At 41.1% G+C, this 24,570-nt stretch overlaps 1 protein-coding gene across 1 annotated transcript in view; it reads left to right on the forward strand.

Moving 5' to 3' along the window:
• The window catches only part of LOC119009374 (unconventional myosin-XVIIIa-like), a 127,331-nt gene that overhangs the window by 75,591 nt on the left and 27,170 nt on the right, over positions 1 to 24,570 (forward strand). Inside the window, exons 21-29 of the mRNA XM_037080584.1 lie at positions 5,013 to 5,078; positions 7,199 to 7,327; positions 9,848 to 9,991; positions 11,081 to 11,170; positions 16,097 to 16,216; positions 17,217 to 17,328; positions 23,156 to 23,283; positions 23,866 to 24,020; positions 24,295 to 24,418. Coding sequence (XP_036936479.1) covers positions 5,013 to 5,078; positions 7,199 to 7,327; positions 9,848 to 9,991; positions 11,081 to 11,170; positions 16,097 to 16,216; positions 17,217 to 17,328; positions 23,156 to 23,283; positions 23,866 to 24,020; positions 24,295 to 24,418 — 1,068 coding nt within the window. The remainder of the gene's footprint in view (positions 1 to 5,012; positions 5,079 to 7,198; positions 7,328 to 9,847; positions 9,992 to 11,080; positions 11,171 to 16,096; positions 16,217 to 17,216; positions 17,329 to 23,155; positions 23,284 to 23,865; positions 24,021 to 24,294; positions 24,419 to 24,570) is intronic.

The following is a 24,570-nucleotide window of genomic DNA, read 5'->3' on the forward strand; positions in this document are numbered from 1 at the left end:
TCACAGTAAAAAGTCTGAAAACATGTGCAGACTGGAGACAGAGACGATGCTAACAGTGTCCAAGAGTTTGGAGACTGAGTTGGAGACAAACACAGAAACAGACTGCTCTGAATAGAGCTCTGTAGAGCGACTTTTAGACAGCTGAAATTCAGGACCAGGGATGGGTTTGGGGCAATGCATATCAAATACAGAGCTGTTGGACCTCTGACAGCTGTGTGAATTTGATGAAAAACAGTATAATATGGGACCTTTAATCCGATGTTTTCATTCTGTTTCAATACACACAGAATACAAACAGAAGGAAACACTGACACTGTATAATTTAATTAGAATGAGATGAACAAAATGAAATTAATCAAACAAGAAAACAACAGAAAATATAGCCACAAGCAGCAATCTGCGGGTTCAGACCTCTTTCAGCCCAGACCAGCCACCCTGACCCTCACCCCCGCAGTCGATGACATCGGCGGCTGTGTTTCTCAAAGATCATTGCAACACATACCCATGATAAGCCCCAGATTTCTCCAAATTGTTTTTTTAGCTACATGCTAATAGCATTTATAGTGCCCCCTACAGGTTGAGCTCAAAATGATTTGGTAGGCAGATTCCCAATTCTGTTTTGAACCTACCCACCAAGGTTTGTGATGATAGGACAAAGCGTGTGGGAGTTATGGCCAATCATCTCTAAGCCCCGCCCATTGCAAAAATACATTCGTGGTGCAAGAGACTGTTTTGTAGAGGACTATCAGGAGGACGTGTATGAAAAATTTCAAGTCAGTAGCACTTATGGTTTTGTGGGGAAAGCCTTTCGAAGTTTACACCCTATGTTACAGCGCCCCCATCTGACGGATTGGGATCAATTTTTTGTAGCAGCATTTGGACGTCATTTATACTCAACGTACCAAGTTTTGTGTCTCTGGGTCCTTCCAGCTCGCCATAAATTAATAAAACACAAACAGTAATGGTTAATGATGGATAGGCCACGCTGAACTAAATGTTCATGTGCACATCATACTCTAAAGTGTCCCAGATGAAAATGACCTCCTGGTCTGTCTTAACTGAATACACTACAGCATGTGTTTCACCAGCAAATCATCAACACTGTCCTCAATGAAACTTAAATTGTACATATTTGCTGAAAAGGTTGTTAACTAACCACACATCATGTATACTTTCATAGTACAGTATGTTAACAACTGTTCAGAGATTGGCCAGTGGCCCAAGATGGTGATAAATAATGCTCGTCAGGTTCTGAGATTCAAGTAGAATAACGTCAGTTTTATTTTCATGAGCTGAATTTATTATCTGAAATGTAGTGGAGTTGTGGAGTTAAAGTCAAGGTTTCTCTGCCACTGCTGCATTAATATTGATGATTCTGTCTCTTGTTAGTACTTTAAATATATGGAAGTTAAAGATTAAACGACTGGAGTAGCTCCTGAAAACTCCCAGCTATGCTGAATGCTGAAACTGTAATGTCTGGAGATTCAGTGAACAGAATCCCTCTATTTCCCCGCCCCTTCTGCTCTCCTCTCTTTGCTGTCCTCTTCCTGTTCCAAGACTGCTCTTGTGTGTAATTAATTATGATCGGGCAGGCTGGCAGCATACAGCTACTGTACTGATTAATTACTGGCAGCAGGAAGAACTCTTTCTTTGCTCCCCTCTCTCCCTCTCATTGTCTTGTCTCTTTCCACATTTTTTTTCTTGTCTCATTATCTTTCCATTCCTTTCAAATAGGAGGCAGAACAGTTTAAGAACATCCCTGAGCATATGATAAATGTCTTCTCTACATTCTGTTCAGGCAGTATATAGCAGCTTTGCACAAAGGTGTGATTAGCCTTTGTGAGGGAAGGTGGGGCTACTGGAGGAAAATACAATACACACATATATATACACACACACACACACACACATATATATATATATATATATATATATATATATATATATATATATATATATATAATATAGCAGCAATTCTAATCCAAAACGCACACTGTCAAATTCAAAGAATATCTCCTCGTGGGCTGCTAGGTGTTTGTTCTCTGTCTTGCTGAAAAGAAATCGGTCGTTCATGCACAGCACTGACTCTGTAAATGGGACCACACCAAACAACACTATTCTAGCCAATCTGCAACAGGGTCAACTCCCACTTCACTGTGCTACTAATGATACATAAATAACATTGAAGATACTACGTGGCATTTTACTTGTTGGGTAGACCTCACATTCTTTGCCTTGGAATTACATGTCTTCACCTGTGTAATGTTACCTATTGAGTTTGACTTACTTTTGACCAATAGATGCTTTGACTATATCTGGTCAGCCTGCCCAGTTGTGTTATTGCCATGGTGCTGTGCATCCATGAATATAAGAGGCATAGCGCAGGAGCATTTAAGGGATGGGTTTATTTGTTTGGCTGTTTAGTTCAAATTGAATTAGTCTTTTGTCTGAATGTCTACACCTTTAACGCCTTCTTGACCGATGTGCTGAGGTTTTTATTTAAAGGTGAATTTTAATATACTGAGTGCCTGTGTCTTTGCATGTGTCTTTTAAATGATGAATATTTAAAGAGAACATTGGCGTGAATTGTCACTGTAAACAGAGAAGATTTAAATGAAACTTAATTAATCAGATCAAGCTATCCTCTCTATAATATACCACAACACGTTGGCATTAACGTGGCTAACAAGGTTCCTTGTCGATAAGAATAGAGCGGATAGCCCATTCAGAAATAACTAACGGTTCCCAGTTCTGTTGGTAGATGGGCATGAACAGCGGAGAAGAAAGAAAGGAAGAAAGACGGATAAAGGAAGGTGGTTTAAGACCAAGAAGGGCGTATAATCTGAGAGGACTGAGAAATGAAAAGTGACAAAAAGAGTATATTGGTTTGCTGAGCCTTAGATTTTCTATTTATTTATTTTTTTGCCAAACAAAAAGCCCTGTTTTTCTGCTGCTGACAGCCCAGTTCTGTCAGTTCCCCTCATAATGCGATGTAGCTATGATGTCAGTAGCCAGATGTAACCGCCAAGAGGTTTTCAGACCAACCAGGCTAACAGCAGAGGCAGTCCACCACATCACACACCATTACTGTCATTATTCCCTCCCAGAGAGCCTGATGATCCATTGCATATTATTATCATATCACTGCAGAGTTACAGTGATCTACTAGCTTTGTAAGAAGGTCTTCACAACAATGTTGTAGACTGTGGTACACTGACTTTATACTCTGAGGTATTCCAGTGTCCAGCAATCTATAAAGCTGAACAAAAACATTAGATTAAAAATAACAAAGCCGCCTCAAAACAGCATTCGGACTGACAATTGGTGGATTTCTTAGGACCTTTAACTACTTTACTGACTTGTTCAAATCAAGTCCCGGAAGAGGCATCAGTCACTATCAATCAGAATCACTCGGGAGAAATTAAGAGGCTATGCAAATGTGTATAACACAACACAGCCAAAATTGTTTGTTCAAGTTGCTTTATGTATATTGTTGATCCAGCAGATTTAGTCACATTTTCAGAAGACCTATGATATATTACCTATCGAACCAAACTTAAAGCTGCAGTCTGGAGTTTTGAGAAAAAGTGGATTTAGCCAGAAAATTTCCCAGGTCTCTCCTTCTTCCTCTCTGCTGCGCTGTAGCCCTGCCTTCAAAGCCCCTCCCCACAGAGGAGCCTCCAAGCTTGTAAACACAGTAACAGAGGACCCCAGATAACCAAGTTAGTGCATACAACATAAGCCCTGATTGTTCTATTTCTGATCAATACAACTAAATTACAATGACGAGTGCCTCATGCCGATCAGTAACAAACACTATTCCTCACATTGCTGTAGACGAAGTTACCAACTAATCATTACCCGGCACAATTTTTTTTCTCTGGAGCATGAGTAATGTTATTTCTCTAAACCAATTCAACCACTTCAGAGCATCCTGAACACAAACTAATATAATAACTGCCCGGTCGCTTAAAAGACGCTTGCTGACCAGTAACCATAAACACAAAGGTAAACACCAGAGTTAGTGTACAAGCTAACAAGCTAGATTTAGCCACAAGCTACGACTGCAACATCATATGGCCACATGCACTATTGCCAGTATTACTGTAACCACCGCCACCATAGACTTCTGGTTAAAACATAGAATGAAACACATAACAAGCAGGGGTCCTTACTTGTCCAGCAGAAAAGCAACCAACTCTGCGTCGCTCTTTAGTCCTTACAAATACCACAGCTCCCTCCACCTCTGACACTCTGATGTTTATAATTGTTTTCTTTCTGGCACGGTCTAATTCTTTCTTTTTACACTGCTTTTCTTCATCAGTCTTCTTATTTCTTCCCTTGGACGTGGGTAATGGTGGGGCATTTTTTATCTATGTTGTTGTTGTCTGTTCTCCACCATAGTTTACAGTTTGGGCTTGAACATATCTGACCAGGTAAGAGCAGGCACTAAGCCTGTGCTCACACACTGTGTGAGGCCAGCAGTGTATGCACGAGAATGACTGACACTTCTCAGACACTCCCCTTGGCTCTGATTGGTTGTATTCTACTGGGAGTGGTGGATACTTGTAAATCAAATTACAGCCACTGGGTGGAGCACCTGACTGATTAAGGCTCTCAGAATAGCCTAATTCAACACTTTTTCAAATTATTATTCAGATATTTATATTCTAGCATCAGCCCTCAAAGCGCTCGAAGTTGAGCCCCATCCACCAAACAATTTGTAGTTTGTTTTTTAAAAGGTTCAGTTGACAAGATTGATGAAACATAAAAGAAAAGGGACCTGAGAAGCTTCTCTGTCTGACTTATGTCCTATCAAGTCCTATGAGGTAGATCACGCCGAGGTGTTTGTGTTGTGTTTTCTGGTGTTAAGGTGGCATGGTGTTTGTTGCTATGGTGCCAGGCTAGCATCTTCTGGGCAACTATGTCACGTGGTCATGAAGAGGTGAGGCCAGAATGAGCAGTGGTGAATTTTGCTTATCTGTCTTTCTGTTTGCTTTGCTGGTTTCTAGGCAGTGGAGGAGTTGCTGGAGTCCTTGGAGCTGGAGAAGAGCAACTACCACTTGGGGCTGAGCAGGGTGAGTGGAGCTGCACACATGCCCACACACACTAATCATCTCATTATAAAAATACAGAATGTTACCATAACGCTGTAACTTCAAATTGTGGCAACTTTAACAGCAGATAGACCCCTTTTATCTGAAACAAGCATATTTATAGAAAGGTCTTGTTGCTCATGTTTTGGTGAAAAATCAGTGTTGTCTGTACTGGAAATACACTTTCACAAGAAACCAACAAATTATACATACATAATTTACACAACACAGGCAGACAGTGTCAGGATATGCAAAGAAAGAGAATGGGGATGACATGAAGCCACAGGCTGGAATTGAACATGGGCCGCCCTGGTGAGGACACTACCTCTGAATCTGAGGCATGCGCTCTACCAACTGAGCAACCAGGCACCCTTTGAATTGAATTTATATAACTAGTGCTTTCCCTGTTAGCTTGATGCCAACCATTATGTGAATGGTTAACAGTTTTAAAGGTACCATATTATGAAAAACACGTTTTCTCTACATATATAAACTGGTCCTACCTGAGCCTACCAACTCCCAGAATGAGGAAAACAAGCAATTCCTGTAGGGTCTCTGCAGCCCACCCACTGGTAACACACAGCTCCTACAAATGTTTAACATAAAACAACCTGTGCTAAATGTGCATCATGTGATCAAGCTAACCTAACCAGATGTGTTGGTTCCTCCTTAGCTAGTTTGCCATCATCTGCCCTCAGCAGCATTTCATACAAGAGTTCTGATATGATATGATACGAAAATAAGAACAGGTACATCAGAATGCTGTTTGTTGGCTCAGCTTTGACTACCACACTAAGCAATTGGATATTAGATTTCCTCACAGTACAGACTGGCAGTCACAGCTCTTCCATGTTAGTGCTCAACACCAGAGCCCCCAGGACTGTGTGCTCTGTTCCTGTTCTGCTCTTGTTCACACTGTACCACTAAGACTGCACTTCCAGACATCAAGAGAACTCTTTTTCAAAATATGCGGGCAATACCACCATTATTAGCCACATTACAAACAACCATGAGCGTTCATATTGGGAGGAAATCTTACAGAGTTAAGCACAGAAAACAAGCTACTGCCCAGCATCAGCAAAACCAAGGAGCTAATTGTTGATTTTTGAGAAAAAGAGGCAAAGACACAAACCCCTGTCTATATCAGTGGAGGTGGAGCAGCTGAACAGTTTTAAGTTCCTCAGAATGGCCATTACAGAGGTAGGTGATTGGTACAGGTCAAAGAACATTCACATCCTGAATGCCAGGACTCAATGTTTCCCAGCGAACTGCATTGTAAAGAGTCGATTAATGTTATTAATTATTTCTGTTAATGGATTTAAATGTTTTGGCTTATGGGTGCACAAATGTTTCTCCTTTGATATGACTTGTTGGCTGCTATGGTACCATGGGGGCTGCATTTGATAACGTGCATAGTTGTGGACACAGCTGTCACTAATGCAAATGTAAATCATCAGGGATTTAAGCTGTTATTGTTCTCATTTTGACAATCAAACACCAGACAACCCATAAATTAAGGTTGTAAGAACTAAGGCTTTTGGGTTAAGGTAAGGGTTAGGGCAATGCTAGTCCAGCTGCATGTTAGAGATCAGTAATATGTGAGAGATAAGAATGAGGTGGTGGTTCACGGTCGATGAAATTGATTGGATATTGGACTTCCTTGTGAAACTGTTAAGTGCAGGGTTGGCATGTTTCCATTTATAAAAGCCATAATAAGTTATCTGTGCAAAGATCCATTCAGATTTTGTCTGTGTGCCAAAGATGACAGATTTTCTACATGGTTACAAAAACTCTCTTGTTGTAGTTGTTGACTGCTGCAAAAGGTTATACACTACATTTCTTAAAATCAAATCATAACAACATGGAGTTTAGGAGATCTCTTGAAATAGGATTTCAGATGGGTCGAAATCCACATGAAATCCTAGCAACTTTTACAATCACTTGCTTAACATATTGAAGCACATTACTGTGCAAAGGTTTATTTCTTTAAGATTGAGAACAGTTGCCACCCCATACATGTATTTGCAGCTATATATTAGCCATATGTTCCTACCTTCAAGCAGAGAATCGTGTGTTACTTAACCCTTTCTCTCCTCCTGCAGGTGTTCTTCAGGGCAGGAACTTTGTCCAGGCTGGAGGAGCAGCGGGACGTGCAGACGAGGAGGAACATCTCTATGTTCCAGGCTGCATGCAGGGGATACCTGGCTAGACATGCCTTCAAGAAGAGGAAGGTGAGGCTGCTGCACATAATGTAAAACCTAAGCAAGACTGTGTTTTGTGGTGGCTGTAATGAATATAACAACAAAGAAAGATAGTCGATTGTTTAGTATCTTTCCCAGGTCGTCAATCAACTATTTTTCACCAGAATCACGTTCTCCACCTTCAGTTCACTGCCAGGGACTGTATATCTGTTTGTGGCCTGAGCAAAGTCGGTGTAAAAAATATTGAGGGCGTGAAGCCAGCAGTTATACAATCATTTTATCTGAGATGCACTTGAGCTACTTTTGTTGTTTCCTGGTGGCTTCTAGTCATGAAAGTGAAGTGAAGTGAAAAGTGAAGATCGAGACTCAGCAGCTTCAGGTTATCGGTAAAGTACCAGTGGAATCTAGAAAGAAGTCAGAGAATTAACGGATCAACAGAGTAAACAGCAGCTATCTGGGCTCAAATCCACAAAGCGAGCGGCCGCGGTGTCGCTCCTGCTGCCCCAGCCAGCCCCCGACACACCGGCCTGCCGCCTGCACAGCTGCTCGGGAGGGGAGAGACCCCGGTGCTGCTGCAGAGGAGCCATGGACTGTGATGACTCTGAGCAGCATGAGAATTACAATATAATATATTGCTCGTCTTTCCCCTGATGATCTGAATAAGTCGCTAAATTTGTCACTAGTCGCTTTTCAGATATAAAGTAGCTAAGACGGTCTGAAATCGTAAAAATGATGTTTGTTATGACTGCCAGAGCTGTACATGCAGGGCGAGCGGGGAACTCTATATCGTTTATATCGTTTCATTTTTGATATTGATATCTTGAATGTTCATATCTAGATATAGATACGATAACAATATATCGTTAACCCCTAGTGGGGAAAGATGATTTCTACTTCACAAATGACATTTTCCCTGAAACTATCAAACATAATTGATCACATCTGGAGTTTTCAGGCCAGAGCATTTCTGCTACACCACAGTACTTTATAGTAATTCTCTTTCATCAGACATTTGACCATTATCAAAAATTGCAGAATCTGTGATTTGAGTACATAAATCAGAATGGGTGCTACAGGGAAGTAGCTGTTTAGACTTAACAGGTCAGGCCTTTTCAGTACAGGGATGATGGTGGTTGATATATTGCAGAAGATGACACTCGTCTGTCAGTGATATGTTAAAAAATGTCAGCAATGTCACTCCTGGCCCTCTTGTTGCATGGTCTGGTCTCTGGTGGGGATGGGATGGGATGGGAAGGAAAAAATGTGATATATTAAAAATGAATGAATACATAAACAAATGTCACTCTTCAGTGGACGACTCCCACTCAATGGTGAGGAAGCATCTTACTCCAAAATTACTAAACAAGTTTTCTGTAAATTGATCTACAAGTTGTAAAGTTAGAGTGAGAATAATTAGCAACAGAAGTTTACCTGTAAAGAAAGGCTAGTGAGTGTATTAGTCTCAGTGTTCGGTTTAATGTCCGTGACAACGACTGTAGTCACATTAGGCCATTTGTTAGCATTTGCCGTTTTCAAGACATGTATCGCCTTTATAATGGAATTGTGAGACATTCAATGATGTGTTTTATGTTGTAGAACAAAATGTGTAAATATCTTAAGCCTGTGATAACCACAGACCTTATTTGAGGTATTTAATTGAACACCATTTCAAAATTGACACAGACTTTTAGACAAGGGAACCAAGAGTTCAAAAATGCTAATCAAGTTCCAGGTTTGAAGACTACAAACTGTACCACTATATTAGTATGTTGTTGTCACTGCATCATTTGACCCACATTATTATTCATACATTGTTTTCATGTCCCTCCTCTCCATGTTTTATCTGTCACTCTGTGTCACAACAAATTGTTAGCAATGACAGGCTGGTTGGCACATGGCATTTGTACATGGAAATAAATGTAATGTTAGAAGCTTTTCTGGCAACGGGGGCCTCACTGAACATGCTCCTGCTTTTGTAGCCTGTGATTTTCCGGATCACCTCATACATACCCTTCTATCTTCAGACTCTCCTATGCCTCTGCTTGTCCTCCTTGATGCCAGATCTTTGTCTCGCTCTGGCAGTGCTTTATGATTTAATTGTTGTTTTTTCTTTATCACAACAACATCAACACATTTGCGAATGTATGATATCTATCAATGTATATTCCTCAAGAATGATCTGGTTCTCCTTGGTGGCAGGATCTCTTAACATTTCCCTGTCTGTATACACAAAAGAGTCCTGTAGAGCTGCAGTAGTATATGAACAGGAAGCTCAGCCTTCCTATCACTTCATGGTGACATATACAGTATACATATTGTATGTTTTTGTTGCAAGCATAAATGTATGTAAACTGGTGTACAATAAATCTACGTACCTTACCCACACCTACTTATCAGAGGTCAGGAATTGACTATATAAAAAGGTTTTTTCGTATAGACACATCAGCACATGGAGAAACCTCCCAATCTCCTTTCGGTAAACAGTAGTAAGTTCAGCTGGCTACTCTGTGTTTTTCCTTTGACTAACGTTGTTGCGTGTGTGTTTGACAGATCCAGGATTTGGCCATCCGCTGTATTCAGAAGAACATTAAAAAGAATCGTGGTGTCAAAGACTGGCCATGGTGGAAGCTCTTGACCACAGTCAGACCTCTGATAGAGGTGCAGCTCACTGAGGAACAAATCCGTGGCAAAGACGTGAGTAAGCACACACACACACGCACACACACACACACACACACGTGCTGGATTATAGCTATGGAAATAGTGAATGATGCATGCTTTGAAATTGTTGCTTTTTTTAGCTTTTTTTTAGTCAACGACTGAACTAGTTAACATGAAACAGCCATTTTTCTTAAATAAATCTAAGACTGATGGATATTTGAAGACTCTCAATATAGACTCCCAGCATTATTTCATTTCATGTCCGTAGTGGCTGCTGTTAGATTTGAACATATCCACATTAAAATATCCGTGACATTTTCAAGCACTTTGCCTGGAATTTAATTACGTTTTTAAATGGCAATGTCTGGCACCTAAAACTTAGCAAGAGACAGTTAGGATTTGTGTTGAAACTTTCCCCATGCATATATATATATTTTTGGATAATAATATTTAATCAATCAAACTGCATCACATCTATCAGAAAGATATAGTCCCTTTCACACATGCAATGCAAGCTTGAACATATCTATGCATTTGTTGGAGGAGCTGTATGTGAGGATGGAAATGTCAGAATCGGTTGGACCGGGCATAAAACGGACTTTACATTGCCGGCTCCCTACTACAAAGTTGAGTCGTGTAACAAGCTTAGCCCATGTGTGAAAATGTCAGGTCATTGTTGGGGAATTGAAAGTGATGGAGTAGGCGTGTGAATGAGCGAAACTGGAAAAACAGAAACATCTAAGTCTGAAGTAAAAGCAAAACATTTCTGCTATTTCCACATTGTACTTTCTTAAGATGTCCTGCCTCCTGCATGCTCTGCCTAGGCACCAAAACCATGTATTTCCAGTAGGTGACAACACATCTGACATGGACAATTTCCTGTTGTAGTCTATATGTGTGATAAGGCAACTTAAGGTAGATTTTGTCAGACATTGTTTGCACTTCATGTGAAGAAACAGCTAAGAGGTAGTGCACAAGGAAAACTCATGAATATGCATCTACAATTTAGCAAAATTACAGTGTGGTTATGTATATAATTAGTTTATATGCTGATAAAGTTACAGCTGTATCCTTACAAACACGTCTGTCTGTCACTAACATCTTCGGTCTTTTCCTTCTTAGGAAGAGATCCAGCAGCTGAAGCAGAAGGTGGAGAAGGTGGAGAAAGAGAGGAATGAGCTGAGACTCAGTAACGATCGCCTTGAGAGCCGGGTAAACATATTAGACTTCGACTTTATTGTCATTCAGTGTGCAACAAGTGCAACAAAACACAATTTTGTTTCAGAGGCTCAAAATAGATTCAAAATATAAAAGTATGTTAAAAAAATATCACCATAAGAATGATAGATATCAAACTGACCAAACCGGTTTTGTCCAGGGTCGCCAAACATAAGATAATATTAGACGCTCCCTTCATATAATACACATTATTAAAAAAACAAACGCTACTGCCATCTTAGCCAGCCTGGATGCTGGACCGCGTTAGCTGGGAATAGTCTTAGAACGGGGGTACACATTGCCCTGGTGACTTGTATAAAAAAATATGAAACTGTTAACAAAAAAATTAAGGAGGATCTTAACAGTTGGTCAACATCCCTACTAAATTTTAGTGCAAGAATTGACACTATAAAAATGTCTATTTTACCCAGATTGCTGTATCTATTTATGTCACTACCAGTTAAAATCCCAATTTCATGAATGGGACAAACATTTCGAGATTTATTTGGAATGGTAAAAAAACAAGGGTTTAATATAGTACTTTAACTACCGGTAGGGTGGGAGGTGGTATGTCTCTACCTAATCTTAGAGATACTATGCTGCCCAACTGAAGACTATAATTTTCTTGTGCGATAGTGAATATGAGGCAAGGTGGAAGGAGATGGAGAATGAATGTAATGGTGTCCCAATACAGGCAATGACTGGACATCATAAATGAACAATAACTTGTCAGGATGACTTGAGTCCACTTCCCTAATTCCCTTTGCACACCTGGTTTGATGTGGTTAAGCAATTATATTTGTGGACCAAGCTGAAAAAACTTGGTGGGTTATCCATGACACAGAATTTAAACCAAACTGTATGGATTCTAGATTTAATTGCTGGTTGAAAAAAGGTATGACTGCTAACTGTACCATAATGGTGAAAAATACATTGCAACATTTCCAAACACTGAGAGACAAATATAACTTAGAAAAATATGATTTTTTTAGATACCTACAGCTACCCCAATATTTTTTGAAAGAAACTGGGACAAATTAGGCAATTATGGATCCCAATGAAATAATACAATCAACAGTTAAAGAATACATGGGTGGCTCTAAATCAGTGGTTTCTAAACTCTACCAGGGAATAGCAAGGGGGAGGAGGGCTACTGCATCCTATATAAACGAGGGATGGGAAAAAGAATTAAATGATAAGATAACCAATTAACAATGGGCGACTGTATAGCGACTCCAAACAAAAGATGAAGTCACTGAGAGGCTAATTGAGGGAGCATTGTACTGATGACTCGCTACACAAATGAGGAAGCCTTTTTCGTGTTGGCGTTTGCTTTTTCCAAACAGCATAGAACACAAGACAAGAACGTGTCAAAAACGTGTCAAACTAACAGCTGATGTCAGCACAATCATAAACATCAACATCACACATACAGCGCCTACATACGACTATTTTGGGGACGTATTTGGGAAAAAAAAGGAAGATTCCGTTTACATGTACATCACTTTACTTGGGAGGCCATGATAGATATCTTCTGAAAATATTGATAGTAGCAGCAAAGAAAGCAGTAACTCGTAAATGGTTACAGACTGACCCACCAGCAGTAGATAATTGGCTTAAGACGATCGTGGAGATCCATGAGATGGAGAGACTGACTTTTCTACTCAGACTGAAGAATGACTTATACATTACAAAATGGTCAAAATGGAGAGGATATTTGTCAACACAAGTTTTGAGGTGGTGTCATCCTTTTTGGTTTATTTGTTTTTCCTGTCTGCCCTGTACACTACACTACACTGTGCACACTGAGTGTAAAAACTGTTGTATGACATTTGTGGATGTAATAATGCTGCCCGGCAACGATGTTTCATAAATTGTACGGTTACCTGTTTCTGCGTCAAAAAAGCTAATAAAGTCTAAGTTGAAAAAAAAAGAACATATCAAAAACAGAAACATACTGAAAGTGCAAAATATTGAAAATGAGATTGTTGAGTTAGGTAGTCAAAATATTTTTAAGAAGCAAGGTATCCAGAATAAACGACAATTGTCACTTAGAGTTCAGCAGTCTAATGACGAGGGAAAAAGCGTCTCTGATAATATTCCCAGCTGAGGACACGCAGCATGCAGCATGTCCCAAGGATCTTCTCTACTGTTCTCACCACTCTCCTCACATTCCTCCAGTCAGAGGCTTTGCACCTTCTACACCATATGGAGATACAGCTGGTCAGGATGCTCTCTATGGTGCTCCTGTAGAATGCAGTGAGGATGGGTGGGGGCAGGAGGGCTCTCCTCCTTCACAGGAAGCGCAGAGGCTGCTGTGCCTTCTTGACTTCTTGCCGCAGTGTTCACAGACCAGGTGAGGTTGTCTGTGATGTGCAAGGCTCAAGTGAAGAGCGGTGGAGATGGCATCCTCAGTGGAGCAATTTGGCAGAGTGCTTTTCATCCTGCTGGGGAACAATTTTCACAGCAGGAGAGTTGTTCAGTGCCTCAAACCTCCCAAAGAAGTTATTTAGTCCATATCATTGTCACGTGCAGGAGGGGCAATCCTTAAGTTTGTGATAGTCCTTATGCCTTGCCACATATCCCTGGTGTGAGCTGGATTATGGAGAAAGACTTTTTTCGACTGTGAGCACGCTTTGCCAGTCTGATGGCACGCTTTGCCAGTCTGATGGCACGTTTTGCCAGTCTGATGGCACGTTTTGCCAGTCTGATGGCACGGCTCAAGTTGGGTCTGTACCATCTCGTCGCTAGACTTAAGGCTCGCTTCCGTGCCTTTAGCATTTTGCGTGCTTCATCAGTCATCCAGGGTTTTTGGTCGGCCCGGGTGGTGATGAATTTTCAAGCGCTGGTATCCTCTGTGCATGTATTGATGTAGACTGACACAGACATTGCATACTCATCTATGTTGATGTTATCGTTGTAAGTAGCAGCTGCTTTGAACATATCCCATTCAGTGCACTCAAAACAGTCCTGTAGTGCCTCCATTAGAGTTTAGATTCTCTGCCTGAGCCCAAGCCCAAACCTGACCCAACCCAGACCCACGGGCTGGGTCAGGTCGATATTTCCAGCCACTATCCTCAAGCCGGGCTGGGCCGGGCTGGGCCCTTGGTCAAGCATTTGTTTTTTTTGTTTTTTTTACCCCCTGAAAATAATGACTGTATTTCCAGCTAGAAAACGCGCATCCCTCTCCTCCCTCCATGTTGTTTGTGTCGCTGCGTGGTGTTACACCTGAGCTGTCATCATGATGAAAATGTGACTTGTTGCATACTTGACATCACTCCCCGAGATGCAAGAAGAAAGAAAAAATATATATTTTTACTAAGAAAAATGACAAAAATAATAGTAACGCACAGTGACTTGAATAAGTAACTTTAATCTGATCACTGGTTTGGAATTATTAACTCGTTAGATTACTCGTTACTGAAAAAAAAGTGGTCAGAGTAGAGTAACATGTTACTGGCATCACTGATTGTGTAGCTTAAGTGCAACATGGAGCTTGAAGATGTAAAGAAAAAAATAGAAACAGGAGAATTAACTTTGAGCAAGTTTAGAGGAAAGTCGGAGGTATGGAACCATTTAAAACAAGCTGTGGGCAGTGATAATAACATATGTGCCAGCTGTGTCAATGCATTAAGTGCAGCACTTGTTGCATTATTAATTAAGATAATTCTAAACAGATTTCTGTAGTTCAAACAGCTCAGAATTGTGGTTGAGAATGTCAGTTATAACGGCCCACGTAAAAAAAAAAAGTGGGCCGGGCACAGGCTTGGGTCGGGTTGGGCTTGATTTTTTTTGGGGTCCGATCTAAGCTCTGGCCACCATAGCCCCCTCAGACCACACCCTCACCTGTCTCACTGTAGGTGTACCTCTGACCAGCAGGGGCTTATATGCTGGAATTAACACAACAGATACATGGTCTGAAGAGCCAAGATGGGGGCCAGGGGCTGCTCTGAATGCATCTTTCATGGTGGTTTAAGCCATGTCTAATGTATTTACTTCCCTAGTTGCACAATCCACATATTGGTGGAAATGTGAAAGAAATGACTTCATATTAGCCTGGTTGAAATCCCTAGCGACAATGAAAAAACCCTCAGTGTGAGTCAGTTGCAACTCACTGATAGTTCGGTAGAGAACTTTCATGGCTTCTTTAATGTCAGCTCTTGGGGGCAGGTACACAGCAGTGATGGAAACTAAGGTAAACTCCCTGGGCAGATAGAATGGTCTGCAGTTTACAATCAAAAGCACAATGTCCGTGAGCAATGGCTTGAGACAAACTTAGCATTTATACATCAGTTGTTGTTGATGTAAATACACAGACCACCCCCTCTGTATTTTACACTGAGTGTGCAGCTACTTTCAGCACAAAATGTAGCCAGTCCCTCGAAGTTGACAGCATTGTCGGGGATTGATGAAGAACACTTTTTTGGCCAGTACTCTAAAATTCAGTTCATTCAATTCACAAAATCTAACAGGGGTAAAATGATAAAGTCATAAGAATTTAAATCCAACAGTTCAAAGTGAACTTAACTGTTACGTCATTCATTTCTGCAAAAAATGTTCAGGCAATTATTCAATGCCGGAGCTCTGGAACTGCAATTTTACTGTGTGTGTGTGGAGGTACTCGGTGGTTATTCTAATTTTCTAATGGAGTTCCATATTTTATTGCTCTGTTTTTTTCCTACAGCTGTGAATATGCTCTGACATTATTGCTGCATCCATGGTAATGTCAGTTTTTTCCCCAAAATGATGAATTCTCAGTCTTTGACTTTGATTAAGAACTTAGTTCTTATGTCTTTTCTGCAATGACCCTGATGAATGTGTCACTAACTCATGTTTTTGTTATTGAATATGATAAATCCCAAAACGATATCACCTAATAGAGTAAATATTTCCAATGTGTATGTTTGTGTATTGCACCAGATCACAGAGCTGTCGTCAGAACTGGCTGATGAGCGTAATACAGGGGAGTCGGCCTCCCAGCTGCTGGAGACTGAAACTTCTGAGAGACTCCGCCTGGAGAAAGACATGAAGGACCTGCAGGTAGTCATATACAGTACACACACACACACACACACACACACACACACACACACAGACTTCAGTAAGACAACACAACGAAAATTACCATTTGTGTATTAGCTTGAATTACTGAGGAACAGAACTGTTAGCCACCCATGCTCATTTATAAATCCAACTAGTCGCCCTCCATTCAGAAATGTTATCTTCTTGTTCCTACAGTTCATGCTTCAGTGTGTAGATTGATGTATAATCAGAGTTTGACAGTAGAAGGCTGTTTTTACATTAATTGCTAATAGAGTACATTTTCTCTGTGCTGACTGAAAATCTGATTTGAAGAGGCGGAACTATGAGTACAATTTGTGACATCATAAATAATGGGCCAATCCTGGTCTAATATTCAGCATAGACAAGTGTGTTGTGGAAGCATGAAGCATCCAGTTCAGTTGTTAAATCTCCATTGCATGTGTAGTTACGCCCCCCACAAACTTTTACATTGCACAGGGTTGATGAAATATATACTTTCTGCTTTTAGCAATGAAAGAGAAGCGAAGGAAAAAAACAATACATCATATTAATGCATTTGTACACGCATATATATTCCATTCCATTCCAGTTACTGTTCAAACCGCCATGAGGATGGGCTGCTTACAAATGGCCCAGCTTATAGAAATAGGGGATGGATTTTTTTTTTTCTTCCTGTGTGTTTGTTCGAGGGAGAGGCACAAGGAGGCAATGTGGGTATTCACACAGAGGAAAAGGTTCATGCATCTTGGGAATGTTGACTGGAATGGACCAGATGTACTCTGGATACAGATAACTATATTGTAAGTTGTTGTGGTGTTGTTAGTGTTAGTAAAAACAATTCTGAGGATGTCTCCAGGAAGAGTTAAAAGTAACAATTAACCATCTAACGTCCTTCCATTTGGGCTCCAATTCATGAAAACTGGCAGAAATCTGGGGTTAAACTAAATTGATATGTCCATATTGTTATAGAAACCAGTTTTTGTCTCTCATCAACAAGGCCAAGTTTGACAGCATGAAGAAACAGATGGAGTCCATGGAGATGGAGGTGATGGAGGCTCGACTCATCAGGGCTTCTGAACTCAATGGAGAGATGGATGATGATGACACAGGTCAGACACACTCCTACTCACATAAGCAATGTGCACAGCACTATAGTAATTAACATTTAATTATTGGCATTCATGTTATGTTGCATTAAAAACTCACTGGTAGAAATGGCAATTGTAAGACAAAGCTGTATGACACCCGTGCAGGTGTTTGACTGATTAGATGTTTTGTTGGGACTTTGTGGGCATGTATGGATCAAGCCTGAGAGACAGTTCTACTAGTTTTGTCACAGCAGTAGCATCTGCTTACAATAAACTTAGTTGCTTAGTTAGTATTTTGAATCACAGTAAATTAGATGATAACCAGTATTGTGTGTGGCTGTTGTTTTAGGGCTGTAAACAAGGTCTCATAAAGGAAATCAATGCAAGGCTCTCTAAAGCAGAGAAGGTATACATATAATCTCTGTCAATGAAATATATAAATTGTATGATGAAACTGAAGAATGAAGATAACACCATTTTGAGTGATCAGGTCAATAAGCAAATTCTCAAGCTGAGACAAAAGCAATTGGAATTGAATGACAGTCCAAGGACACTGCTGGGAAGGCAACTGCTCACAGCAAGTAGGTCTACTCAAATCATAATAATCTTCTGAGAAAATCCTCGCCAATCTACAAGATAGAAGTATATAACTGAGTGGAGATCTCTGAAATAGTTATTTATACCTGTTATGCATCAGGACTAGTACTCACAAACATCATGAGAATCCTCTCAGAGAGCTCCTAAGTTAGACAAAAATCTCTTAGTGGGGAGTCCTTGCTTAGGAAGTGTCTGAGGAAGGAAATAACAGATCTTAATGAGCAGGTGTGGTTGACCCAGTTGATAGGTGTGACACATTCTTGCTCTGATGGGCGCAAATATAACTAGATAAAATAGTCTCTATTAAGACATGGTGTCATAATTGTTAATAATATTGTTTTATGTAATGAACATCTCTTTAGAATAACTTGTAAGACATACTCTAAAGAAGCCTAAACTTGCCTTATTGCTTAATGCAGGACATTTTTAAGTGTATAGCATCCACAATGATGTCCAGATGGTATTTTTAATAACGCAAGTAACACCATTTCAAAGAGAATGTCTTTGTGAGTGTCTTTTAAGAAAATGATTGAGAATGAGCTGAAACAGTTTTTTCACATTATTATTGGAAGCTGTGTCAGAAATCACTGTTGATTTATTAATTTATTTACATTGTAACAGTAACACTACTATGTCAGTGTTGTGATTCCTTTAATTTTTGCTTTTATGGCATTATTGCATTGGTTAGGGTTAGGGTGGAGGGAGGGACAGAGGGGGGCGCAGGCAGAACGAGACATGAAGGTATCTGACCAATTCATGCTATTCGGGCCGAAAAGCACAGATTAGTTTTGTTCCTTTTTCTGAATACATAATGTATTGACTACTCTCAGGACAGCATGACCATTTCACCCTGTAAAACAAAATGTGTTTCTGAGCAACATTACAGACCCTACCTTTAAATCACTTCCAAGCTGTAAGACGACAGCCCCAAATTACTTTGGTGCAGAGTTTTTAAAGTCGTAATGTGATCAGATCGCCCCTTCCGCAATCCTTTTATGAAGCCAAAATGTGTCTAATACATAAGAAAGGGAGTGATGACTCAGATGCGGGTACGTAGACCCCTCAGTCTTTTAAACTGTGATCAGAATATGGTAGCAAGGATGCTGTCCACCAGGCTTGACATCCCAATCAAACCCCCATTTTTAACACTCATCATCATTTAACATACTGTATGCTGAATGTGAAGTAAACAGTACACCTGCAGTTAGTTTTCTTGATACAGATGGGCACGCTATAGATTTTGTGATTTATTTTTTCCCCAAATCAGCCATTTTTACTAACGGTAATAGATCTTAGCTTGTCTTAGATCTCAGCTAACACGCTGGAAAAGATGGGCATACTGTGTTAGTCCTCTATTGATCACAATTCAGCACTTGTGCTTTGGTCATCAGCATTAGGCTACATATTGCTATTAAGATAGGAAAAGGTCAGGAATATTGAATGTAAATGATCTTTTTTATGTGGATGACTAAGGCTACCAGTGCTCCCTGTTTTCTATATGGGTTAAGGACATATTTTCAGGGTCACACCGTAAGAGGATCTGTAGCAACACTCATGGGTCTTACAATACATTTGAATTAAATCCAAAATGGCCAACTTCCCTCTGGACTTAGTTCATGGCACCTCAGACTTTTATGGATGTGTTAATGCGATACATGTGTACCTCTTAAAGTCTCAACACAAACTTCCCATCAGACTTGTGATACGTTTTTGTTATTTTGTCCACTCACCGTATGAACTGTACATATACATACTCACACAGAGATGTTAATAGTTGTAATTTCCACCCAAAAAGCCCAGTTTGAGATCTTCTGTAAAGGTGCAGAGACTGCAGGGGTGGTGTCCAATCAATGATTTGACAAAAGCCCACAAAAATCCAATGTGAAGAAATACATTAGAAATGGATTAGTTTAAAGTAAAAAATTAACTAAGTCTTCAGTTCCAGGTGCCCTGCAGATAGACTGTCAGCTGTCTTTGTGCGGCATGCAGACTTTGTGAATGTTGAATTGATTTTTCTCCATTCTTGCTGCATAGGTCAGAACAACTTTACTTGTTTGTACCATAGTAGAGATTTGTTCCAGGTCAAATGATGCTGCAACACAATCATGAAGGTATTTTTCATGAGACCAGATGAGATTAACATGTATGAAAATACATTAAATGAAAAAAAAACATGAGAGTTAGTCGACAGTAGTGCAGGTGTGCATGGGTGTGTGTATGTCAGTAACAAACTAAGCAGAGCTGAAAATCCATGCCGTGGAAAGGCGGTGGTGATGAGCTTTGACAGAGGACTGGACTGGACCGAGGCTTACCTCATAAAGAAAATGATGACTCCTCTCTCCACACATCCTGCAGCACAAAGGGGAACAGGGAACCCTGGTTGAGTTGAGAGGTTATCACAAACACTTTTTGGCGTTACCAGTCATGGAAGCTCCAATAACGGCACGTCTGGCAAAGGATAGACTAATTGTCTTAAGTTGCGCAGGCTATCCTCCCCTTTTCTAGATGATTTTGTGCAGAGAGTACAGACAGAGGTTTCACTTTGGTTATACAGGGACCAGATAACTCATAGCAACAGCCCGGATGGATGGATGGATGGATCGATGCTGCTCTGTTCTCGCTTTTCGAAAATGGGAACCACTCAAGAGGCATTGACCTGACCTGACCTCCACGGGACACTGAAAAGGCATGTCAAACAAGACAGTCCAACTATGTCCAGAGCCTTTAGAATCTCAGGACGAATCTCATACACCCCTGGTCCCTTGCTGCCGAGGAGCTTCTTGACTACCACAGCAACATCTGCATATCTATATGAGTACTCCCCTGAGGCTTCAGTCTATGCCCTCTTAGTCTAGTTCAGGAGCAGAGCCTGGGCTATAGAGGTGTGAATCTTCACTGGCCTCATGAAACAATTCAATAATGATTATGACTCAGCTATGAATGATTTGAACGCATAAGGATTCTCAATGCATCTCAGTGTATGGCATCCTTAATGATCTATATTAATGGACATGGGTCCGTTTCATCATTTAAATTCCTCTTTTATTCAGAAAGTCTTTCCACTATTCAGAATACAGTAGTCTACAAAATAAAAGCTGCATCTTTTCATCACATAAACATTACGAAAAATAAAACATTTATACATCTGCAGTGCCATACACTTTTGTTGTAATATACAATAATATTTTTTTTACATGACAGCTTTAAGATAAGGCATTCATTGACTCTGCTGCACACACTTCTGTCAGAGTTAGATGGCAAAGTTGACAGCGCCCCCTTAAGTCTTGGCTGATTATCTGGGCTTGCTGTAACAGTTGTTATTTATGGCTGCAGACGTTGGTGAAAATTGCTTATGTGATTAGTAATTGTTGTGAGGCACAAGTCATGCTCAGCAGGGGTTGTGTCCAGTTCATGCTTGCCAGCAAATTCATAAAATCTGACATGTGCCTCAAGATTGTCAATTTAAAGAAATCACTTGCAGATGATCTCTGCCTCCTTCTGACATACCTCCTACATAAGTAAGAGCAGCTAAAACTCTTCTAGCCTCCTGGTAGCTGTCTGCTGGAGACCCCTGGGCCAACCAAGCTCGAAAGGCCTCCGTCTTCAGTCCGACGGCTTTCCTCACCACTGTTGGCCATCAGGCTTTGGTTGCCGCCACTACAGGCAACAATGACTCTCTGAGCACAGCTCCTAGGAGGCGCTTCTACAATGGAGGCTTCGACCATAGCCCATTCAGATTCAATTCCCCCAAGGTCCTCCCTGATGAGTGAGAAGGTCATCTGGAGTTGGGAGGTGAAGGCCCAACAGTCTGTGACCTCCGCAAGACAGCCCCAGTTCACTGTCACGATTCGAGTGTCAGAGACATATGGCCACAGGTCTGATCATATGACCACATAGTCAATCATCAACCTTTGCACTAAGGTGGCCAGGTACCAAGTACACTTATAAACCGTTAAAACATGCTGTTTGTTATAGCCAATCCAAGACTGGCACAGAAGTCCTGTGACAAAGCACCATTCAGGTTCATCCAGGCCTTTACTCCAGTCAGCCCCTTTCAGGTCTCCCCATACCCTCCATGTGAGTCCCCCAGAAGGACTTTAGATTCCCCAGATGCAGCTCATTCCAGAACACCACCCAAGGACTCCAAGAAGGCCTGGTAATCTGAACTACTGCACGAGCATAAATAACAGTCAGAGCCTTGCCCACAGCAGTAGAGCTGCTGCTCCTCCACATCGAGAGGAGCCAGTTGAGGTGGCTCGGGCATCTGTTTAGGATGCCCCCGGGACGCCTCCCTCGGGAGGTGTTCCTGGCATGTCCCGCCGGGAGGAGACCCTGGGGAAGACCCAGGACCCGCTGGAGTGACTATGTCACCCAGCTGGCCTGGGAACGCCTTGGGATCCTCCCAGAAGAGCTGGAGGAAGTGTCCGGGGTGAGGGAAGTCTGGGTATCCCTGCTCAGACAGCTGCCCCCGCGACTTGGCCCCAGATAAGCGGAAGAAGATGGATGGGTGGATGGCCTTGCCCTCAGCAACCTGCAATCGCATAGAAGTATCCCTGTACTGAATGAGATACTCTGTCCCTATGACTGCCATATCATCCAGTCTGCTTGAAATGCTCTTAGTCTGGTCCCTCACCTGAGACCAATTTGCCTTGGGGGACCCTCTCAGGAGCTATTTCCCCTGACAACATCCTAGGATTGCAGGGACACACAAACGCCTCCACCTCATTAAAGTGGAAATTCTTATATATGTAATCACATGTATGCAGCAGTTTTCTTTCATATAAGTTGTCAACGGCACTGTCCACTATTACACTACTGTTGTTTGTTCTTCTAACATCGCTTTGTGGGTTGAAGTGTGGCACATAAAGTTTTTCAAATAGTGGCACGGGCACAAGATGCAACCTGTATAGCATCTGTTGTCACCCTTTAAGCTTGCCATTCCACAAAATCAAGACAAACACAAAACATAGAAATGTTCAAATCTTCGGCCATTGAAATATCCTAAAATATCAGGATATGGGACATATGTTATAGACAGATGTTTGCATAATTTCATGCAAATATTATATACATGTGCAAAGTTACAACTGAGATTAATGCGAAATTTGGATGTATGAAGTATGGAACATTATCCCTGGCAAATATATGGTATTTTATTGATCAGGGTAATTGACTTATTTTATTCTTTACTAAAACTGTGTATTTATATGCATGTTGGGATACTGTGACTGTAAACATGCTTCTATGACAGGAGGAGAGTGGAGGCTGAAATATGAACGAGCCATCAGAGAGATTGAATTCACCAAGAAGAGACTGCAGCAGGAGTTTGATGACAAGCTGGAGGTTGAACAGCAGAACAAACGGCAGCTGGAGAGGAGGGTGAGTGAGGATTTCGCTGATAGACACCTACTATTTCACTTACTCATTATATTTTTGGTAAGACGCTCATGCTCTGTCTCTGCATTGATGCAAAATCTTCTATGTCTGCATTGCAATGCAAGGAAATTCTCAATCATCACAGTATAACACCTTGCCCATGCCTTGGCACCACAGTTACAGTACTATAGTAGTACTTACAGTACTGTGGTGGCAACGCCAAGGTGTAGGAATGTTTTTCCTCAGGACTGAAACTTCATGCAGTCAGTTCTATTGCCTTGAACTTAAACATAAGATGAACAGTGTGAGGTTCCAGTGAATCAGAATCCTTTCATGGCCATCACCACCCTGGTATAAAAAAGCACAGAAAACGCTCTACTTTCCAAGTAAACTCAAGAATGTTACATTCTGGAGCCAAATTCTTGAGGAGCAATGCAGTGTATAATTCACAAGCCTGCTTTGTTTTGCTCCAAGTGTATACAATTTTTTTCATGCCTGGATAGCTCTCAAGTTGTCAGAAGTTGAATGACATTTACATCTAGGCTTCTCAACATTCTGAATAATTGTATGTGTGTCTATGTGCAGATAAGTGACCTGCAGGCCGATAATGAAGAGTCTCAGCGAAACATCCAGCAGCTGAAGAAGAAAACACAACGCCTGACTTCTGAATTGCAGGACACCAAACTTCATTTGGAGGGCCAACAGAGCCGCAATCATGACCTGGAGAAGAAGCAGAGGAAGTCAGTGTACACTCTCACACACTCTCTTTCTTACACACACACACACACACACACACACACACACACACACTGTCTGTAGATACATGGGCACAGTTGTACTCCCAGGGACTGTGTAGGGTCCACTGCTGTCGGTGTAGTTATGTCAATAGCTGTAAAAACAAAAAAATATATATATATTGTGTTTCATATTGATTGTAGCACCATGCTGTGCAGAGATTGCTGAAAAGGCTCCAGCTGTGTGTGTCTTTGTCTGTGTGTATGTGTGTGTCTGTAGGTTTGACAGTGAGCTGAGTGCAGTCCAGGAGGAGGTTCAGAGGGAGAGGAGCCTAAGGGAGAAACTCGCTCGAGAGAAGGACATACTGAGTGGAGACGCTTTCAGCCTCCGACAGCAGCTAGAGGTTTGTGCCTGTGTGAAATTATCGAGTTTCACGTCAGTATTAACATACAGATTGACTCTGGATATCAAAAGATATCATGGTGTATTGTGAGATGATAATGTCATTACTGTACTGTCATTATCTTGGGAAGTGTGTTCTAATTCATGTTTTAT

Source organism: Acanthopagrus latus, chromosome 2 (assembly GCF_904848185.1).
Source record: "Acanthopagrus latus isolate v.2019 chromosome 2, fAcaLat1.1, whole genome shotgun sequence".
Taxonomy (NCBI): Eukaryota; Metazoa; Chordata; class Actinopteri; order Spariformes; family Sparidae; genus Acanthopagrus; species Acanthopagrus latus.